Source organism: Pleurodeles waltl, chromosome 5 (genome assembly GCF_031143425.1).
Source record: "Pleurodeles waltl isolate 20211129_DDA chromosome 5, aPleWal1.hap1.20221129, whole genome shotgun sequence".
Taxonomy (NCBI): domain Eukaryota; kingdom Metazoa; phylum Chordata; class Amphibia; order Caudata; family Salamandridae; genus Pleurodeles; species Pleurodeles waltl.
In genome coordinates, this window is record NC_090444.1 from 722,744,753 (window position 1) to 722,752,707 (window position 7,955).

A 7,955-nucleotide genomic window follows, 5' to 3' on the forward strand; every position below is an offset into this window, starting at 1 on the left:
TGTAGTGTTTTCATTAAGTTACTGTGTGTGTTGGTACAAATACTTTACGCCCAGCACTCTGAGGTTAAGCCTACTGCTCTGCCAAGCTACCAAGGGGGTAAGCAGGGGTTAGCTGAGGGTGATTCTCTTTTATCCTAACTAGAGTGAGGGTCCTTGCTTGAACAGGGGGTAACCTGACTGTCAACCAAAGACCCCATTTCTAACAGGTGCCATGTATATATTAACAGTCATAGACGTATTGTCCAAGTACGCCTATGCAGAAGCGTTAAACGATAAAAGTGGTACCAGCATCACTGTCGCCCTTAAAGTCATATTCGCAAGAGGTCGAGTACCTCAAAAACTACAAACAACCACTGGAAAATAATTTTTAAACAAGCCTTTTCAGAAATTATTAAAGCAGTACGCTGTTCAACATTTTGTAACGCACACAGAGGTAAAAGCGGCAGTTGTAGAGCGTTTTAACAGAACTTTAAAATCAAAGATGTGGCGATATTTCACAGCCAACAATACCTACAGATACGTGGATGTTCTACAGGCTTTTATAGACGTTTATAACGGCAGTTATCATAGGACCATCAAAATGGCTCCCTTGGAGGTAACGGCTGATAATTCGTTAATGGTATGGAGAACAGTGCACGGGAGTCGTCTTGCGATGCAGGTCAAGAAACCTGCTTTAAAAGAAGGGGATCATGTCAGGGTTTCAAAGTTGAAGGGTGTCTTTACCAAAGGCTACCACCAGACATTTAGCGACGAGATATTTATAGTGGAAAGTGTAGAGTTTAAAGAAGGGGTGTATGTTTACAAGTTGAAGGACTACAGTGGGGAAAAGGTAATGGGTGTCTTTTACAACGAAGAGTTTAAAAGGTGCCCTATGATCCGGACAGGGTTGAAAAGGTTCTGAAAAGGAAAGGCAGTGGAGCTAAGAGACAGGCGCTGGTGAGATGGAGGGGTGGCCCGAGAAATGTAACAGTTGGGTTTTGGACAGCTCGCTGCAATGTGTGTGAGGTTGCGCTGTATACGTCGAGATGGAGACCGCACTTTTTTATATTACGCTACTGTCCAGCGCCTCGAAGGACATGTTCCCCGACAATCAGATTTCTAATTATACGGTGAAACTGGCTAAACTGGTGGACCTGAAAGGGTCCTGGGAGGTTGCCCTAACGGAGATACAGTACCCTAGAATGTGGAATAAATTTACAAAGCACGAATCTAAATTTAATATAAAACGTGAGCAGGATCCTGTGAGCATCCACGTCGGATTTGCTCACGGCTATTACCCAACCGTCACATCAGTGGTCGTCGCCATCAACAAATCTATAAGTAGCATTGAAACGTATGCGAATATATATCTAGTGCCAGATAATGTTAGAAGAAAAGTGTTTCTTAAAGCCCCGGAGCTCAGTACAGTATTTAACTGTTGGGGTAAATTACATAGGGTTTTAGGGACCGTACAACATGTGAAAAGACAGGTTGATCCAGACCCTACGTGTCCAGATATTATCGGAGGCTTTTATACACTCTACGTGTATAGCGATATCATCAAACCTCAGAGGGTAGGGGATAGTTATTCGCCGTTGTTGAGATGTGTTCCGGTGAAGGGAGAAAATAGCACGATGGTTAATATACAACATCACAAACTCGACTACGTGGCAGTTTCTAAAAACCGTTTTGACACTATAACCATCATGGTCTATGACGATCAGTCAGAGCCTGTAGCCTTTAAATACGGGAAAGTTATTGTCAAACTTCATTTAAGGCCGCGCCGTCATGGTGACTATTAGACAGTAGCAATGGTCGGCATTAAAACATACGGGGACCCCTCCATGTATAGAGACTATTATAGAGTTCAGGCCGCCTATGGCGGATTGCTGCCCTACTTTCAAGGGGCCCTTGTTATGTACGGGGCAGGATTGGGGGCCTTCTTTAGGAATTTGTTTAGAAGAGCCATGCCTTTCTTGAGAAGAGGGTTCGAAATTGCAAAACCTCACGTTGAAGCTGCGGCTACGAACATAGCCCATGACATCGTGGGCTCTGTAACGTCGGCTGTCGCAGAGCGCATGAACAAACAACCCCAAGAAGGAGCTGGGTTGATGTACAAGGCGCGTGCGGGTATTAAAAGGAAGAGAAGGGCTTTGAGGCGTCGGGGTCCTCCAATGCCCTATAAAAAACGGAGGACTTCTTCAAAACGTCCACACAAAAGAAGAGTCGTAAGACGGAAGAGATCTTCCAAGAAGAAGAGAACACACTCTGCGAATATTTTTTAAATCAACTATCATGGCCTTCGTACACTGCGCCTCGGGTGAATGTGCCAAATCTGAGCTAGATTTGTTTTCTCTAAAGCCTACACAGACCAGCATCGAGAACAGTTTTTTCATGGAAGTATCGCCTCTAACCGCTCTGACGCCTCTGTCGCTGATAGAGTTTTATGTGTCTGGGTCCACGGCCATGTATTTAGATTTCAACAATACACTACTGCACCTTGTCTGCAAAATAACAAAAGCGAACGGCGGCAACATCGATGACGATGCTAAAGTGGCACCAATTGCCTACCCCGTCGCAACCATGTTTAATCAGCTGGACATTAACCTGGGCGATCGACTCGTCACGCAAAGTGATGACATGTACGCCTACAGGGCCTACATAGAGAGTATTCTAAATTACAGTCGCAAAGCCCTGGACACACAGCTTTCAGTGGGGCTCTTCTACAAAGATACTCACGCGCATTTTGAGGACACTGCTTTGGATGGTGGCAATGATGGTTTTAAAAAAAGAGCCAGATTTGCCGCAGGCAGTAGACAGTTTGAACTCCTGGGGCGCGTACATTCAGATCTTTTCTTCCAAGAGAAGCTTCTCATCAACGGTATTGATCTTAAGATCAAACTCAACCGCAACAAGGACGCGTTTTTTCTCATTAGCGGTGATGCGGAACAGTATAAACTGGTTATATTGTCCGCGAGCCTGTTTGTAAAGAGAGTAAAAGTGTCACCGAGTGTCAGACTGGCCCACGCTGAAGCTTTACAACTATCGAACGCCAAGTACGCCATTCAAAGAGTGGCTCTGAAGATATTCAGCATCCTCGCCGGTACTCGATTAACACAGCAGCAAAATCTATTTATAGGCCAACTCCCGAAACTCATCATCATAGGGTTTGTGGACAATATAGCTTTTAGCGGACTCTATACCTCTAACCCTTTTAACTTCAAACTCTACGATATCAACTACGCCGCTCTGGTCCACGAGGGTGCTGTTATTCCTGCAAAACCGTTGACCCCGAGTTTTGGAACATCCAATTTTGTCAGGGAATATCTCAGTCTGGTCTCGATAACGGGGAAACACCTGCGTGACTCAGGAGTCGTGGTTTCGAGAGAGGGGTAAGGGAGCGGCTATACGTTGTTTGCGTTCGACCTGTCTCCTGACATGGAAGACGGTGACCATTACAACTTGATCAAAAAAGGAAATCTAAAAGCTGAAATATGCTTTACACAAGCGTTAGCTACCAACGTGAACATGATTGTATTCTCTGTATTCGACAGCATCATCCAAGTCAATCACGCCCGTCAGATTCTGTTTGACTATCATTAAAAGACTGTAAAATGGACACTGTGCAGATATGTGACTTCTTAAGCAAGCATAAATAAGCTAAGAAATACTTTTTAGGTGTATTTCCTAGCGACAGGCTACTGGGGGAGATAGGTCGAGAAAGACCCCGCACACCCATCTTTAACACCGACCCGCATTACAAGGGTGGTATACATTGGGCGGCTATGTTTCTGGATGTAGACAAGATTATAGTGTTTGAGAGTTTAGCCGAGTTCCCCGGGCATAGTATTTATACAAAACTGATATTCAAATATGTAAAAAAAGCATTGCCCTCGGTTGAGTATAACAAGCTGCGTGTACAGGATTCTCTAGCCATAACATGCGGGGAACATTGTATATATTTTATTAGTAAAATGTCTGAGGGTATGACGTTTAGAAATGTTTTAAATCTGTATTCAACAGATCTAGTAAACAACAATGGTATTGTTATGAAATATGTGAATGAAAACTCTAGGACTATGTTGAACATTGTTAAAACAGAATACGTGTTTGTCAAAAGTGTAAGGCATTGTAACGCCTCTATTTGTACTGATGATTGTCTAAAATAAAAACATTTTTAAACACGAATTCAGACTATGCATTTTTTATTCACAAGCCACACATTTTCATACCATTTTTAAAAAGATGCCGGACTACTGTTGAAAAGTTAAAGTGTTTATTACAAACAGTTTTCAATACAATCATTTACAATGGTAAATAAATGAAGCAAAACTCTTTCGAGACGCGAACCTTTTAACAAAACTGTGCAACGGTTCAAATGTCATGATAACATTAGAGCGGTAGCCAGTGTTCATTTTGAACAGTCTCTTTTTAGGCGCCAGAGTTAGAGCGTCGCTGCTCCTAGACGGTGTTAGCTGTGGAAAGAAAGGCAATGTCGTCATGGTGGTACTTGTGGTAAAAACACCGGGGCTTGGATCTTTCAAACTTTCAAGCCTTTGGCGGTTGTTGGCATTACCGACGATCGTGGAAGGAATGTTGAGTTCTGCAGAGGCGCGTAGGAACTGCTCCCATCCACTAGCAGCGTTTTGGGTCGATAGGGTTTTGTTGCGTGTGAGACCTCTGACCAGACCTTACATGTGTGATCCAGCAACCGGTTGTCCCTTGTAAACGAATTCACCTTGGTTGTTCCAAGAGGTCAGATCTTTAGTAGCAGTCATTTTACTGAGTATTTGCGCTGCCCCTCTATACCTCTGACTTATATTTTTTAAAAGGTCTTTGACAAAGGCATCTGTGGGGGCTGGGGGTCCTGGGTCTTGAGACTCTACAGGGTCTACTGGCGGCTGTTCCGTGTAGGGTGAATACAGAGTCCGTTTGTTTTTTTCCGCGTTCCATTGTTTGGAATATTGTAAAAAGTTTTGAAGGGCTCCTGAGTAAAGCCCTGCTTTGTCGTGTGGTTTTAAATCTGTTCGGTCAAAATGACTTTGATCTCAGCATCGAGACGCTGTGTCTCGTTTCTGCGTATGTCCCAGATGTCGGTTGTAGAAGGGCCCAACTGTTCAAGCTGTTGGCGTGGTACAAGATACATTTTTTGAGCGTACTCTATCAGGTCCTCGACAGGAGACCGGTAATTAGCGGTATAGCTATACCCACCAGCGATCCTATAAAACCTCTAGACTGTTTGACAAGTTTCTTTTTAGAAAGGAGTGGCGCCCTTTTATTGCTGAGCTTCTTAATAATGTGGCGCTTCTTCTTCAGCAGGAGTAACTGCCTCGTTGATATCGGGACATTACCTTTTAGGGTGTTTAGGGCTATTTCTGAAATGGCAGCCACTAAATCGTCTGAAGCAGCGCACAGGATAGCCTTTCTTTTCAGGGGGCTGGCCGTGAGCAGCAATTTTAGGAGGTCTAAATTACGCTGTATCCGCGCAGACATGGTAGCGACCTTATATTATAAGTTTTAGAGTGTTAATGTTATAAAAGTATTTTTAATGGGTCTTTTTATGGGCTTTGGGGACTGCTTTAGGCGTGTAAGCAAATGGGAAGTCAGGTGGGAAAATACCTAGAGTACTGGGTTTTAAATCTACCAGTAAGTAACCGTGGGGTTTTGCGGTAGCATCGTTAAACGTTTCCATAAAAAACGGTGTGTTTCCGGGGTACATCTGTTTAGCTATAATTGATATCTGAAACTTGTCACTGGGGTTTTTAAACAAGACCAGATATGAGGCGTTGAGAGTTATAGAATGGCTGCTCTTACCCTTGTAAAACAAGTTCTGCACGATGTAGCATATGCTTAGATTACGATGATGTGAATATTGAGTAAAAGCCCTCTCGATCTCGGGGTGGTCTCTGCCTCTGCGCATGAGATTGTCCACAATGACCATGTTAATAAGGTGTTTAGGTAACAGGTCATCGTCGTTGAGATTACTGGGGATGCCTTATATAAATCTGATGTGCGGAAACTTTAGGGATAGTTCAGTGTAAAGATCTTGCCAGCAGGAATAAAGCCATACGATGTTGTTAGGGATCTGAGATAAAACACCGGGAGCATTTTCTTTATAAAATAACTTTTACCGCTATTCGAGGGGCCTGCTAAAATGCAGGATAATGGGTGTTGCAGCCTGGTGTCCATAGCTGGTAGGTGTTTGGCCCTCTAATGTCTTTTAATAACCGTACAGTAGTGTTTTGTAGTCATCGGTCAGGACTCTTTTATCAAACACTACTCGTAGGGTTTTATATAACGGCTGTGTTGTAATTTCCCATTTTTTCTTGGACCTGACTATGCTGGGGTGATTTATGACTATCGCTTTATTATTGTCACAATCGTTCGATGCGTAGTACTCGTGCACCAGACCCTTCAAACTGTCAAAATGTATTTTAACCGTATTGCTTACGTTTAAAGTGATACCTTTGACTTTCATGCAAACCCTGTTGTTGGAGGTTTTGTAACTGTAGGTCTTGGGTCCGGAGGAGGTGTACTCGAGTATGTATTCATCCTTTTCGAGCTCGCTGGTCAAATCACCCAGATAATCACCTAGCGCAGGATCTTCATCACCCTCTGTACTAACAAAAATAACAGAGTCAGTGTTGTGGTACAAACAGCGGTCCTGAAGCTTATCCAGCAACCTTGATAGGCTCTAGACAAGCGTGAGCGGTTGTGGAGCACGCTATGAAAATGTTTATATTGTTTATATTGTTACAAGTTGTGGGGTACTCTTTAGCGTATTTCCAGCATAGAACGGCCATCTCATCGTCAATAAATTTGCAACTGGACATTTCGTAAGATGGAGCAAATAGATACTTAAAAAGATCTTCTGGATCTGTGACGACGAATGTGTTTGAGAAGTTGGCACGCTGTGCAAATTTTCCCCATAAAGAATTGAGACAGAGCTTAGCTAACTGTCGTCTGGCGGGATTAACCTTAATGAACTTCGGTCTCAATGTAATACCCTTGTGATCGTGGTAATGGGCGATGTACTTTTGCTTCGAGGGCTCATTGACACACCAGTCGGGATACCCCGATGCCTCCTGTTTGTCTCTGAGAAACAAGTTGATGTACTCAGAAAAGAGTTGGGTTGTGGTGCGAGGAAAGTGCCAAATTTCCAGTATTTTACAGAGGCGGTACCCTTTCTTGAGGGTCGTTTGTACCTCGATGGTACACCACGTCCCCTTCAGCAGCCTTTGCTCATCACTATTTCTACACTCGCTAGTCTGTTTACTTTCAGCGCATGTTCGACATAGGGGGAACATTAGCTTACCGTCGACTCTCCCACAGGGTTCTCAGAACAAAGCTGCTGTTTGCAATATACTGCGCCTTTGCCAGAGTACGACGATGCAGATGTTCAAACGTGGTGCCCTGCAACCTGTTAAACTCATGGGGTTTGTAACAACGAGGACACCCGTGGTAAAAGCAACCTGTGAACTCAAAGGCGGTTGGTACTCCGTTAATTAACGCATACCCGTCTAGGTAGTAACGGCCCAAACGGTAGTCGCCGCCTTGCAACGCGTGTTGAATGAAGATGTTCTCTTTCTCCGTGATGTACATGACCACTGAATAGACGGGGTGGAGTAACATTTCTGTTTTCTGTTGTAGAGGTCAGGCGGTCCTAGAGCTATGGTTTTAGGATTTAAAAACATGTGCTGATAAATATGCACATGGAAGCCAACGTTATGTTCTTAAATGGGTCCAGGTATTCCACGATTTCTTTCCTCTTATGGGATTTTGTCTTAATAATCCTGACCCATTTCGTCATCTCCACCACAACGTCTCTGAAAAGGTTGCACGCTTTTCGCAAGATCATTACATCCGCCTGGCAGTAAGCTTTCAGTTCTGATTAAAAATGAAACTGATTTTCACGATTTTCATCGTACCACTGTAGAGACGGCATCATGTACTCAATACCGTAACTGTCGGGCGGA

At 43.7% G+C, this 7,955-nt stretch overlaps 1 protein-coding gene across 1 annotated transcript; it reads left to right on the forward strand.

The window, feature by feature from the left end:
* The first annotated feature begins 2,445 nt into the window (after window positions 1-2,445).
* On the forward strand, window positions 2,446-3,375 carry LOC138297056 (uncharacterized protein F54H12.2-like). Its single transcript, XM_069236565.1, has one exon. It carries the CDS (start codon window positions 2,446-2,448, stop codon window positions 3,373-3,375), a length of 930 nt encoding a protein of 309 aa, XP_069092666.1.
* Window positions 3,376-7,955: the final 4,580 nt, after the last annotated feature.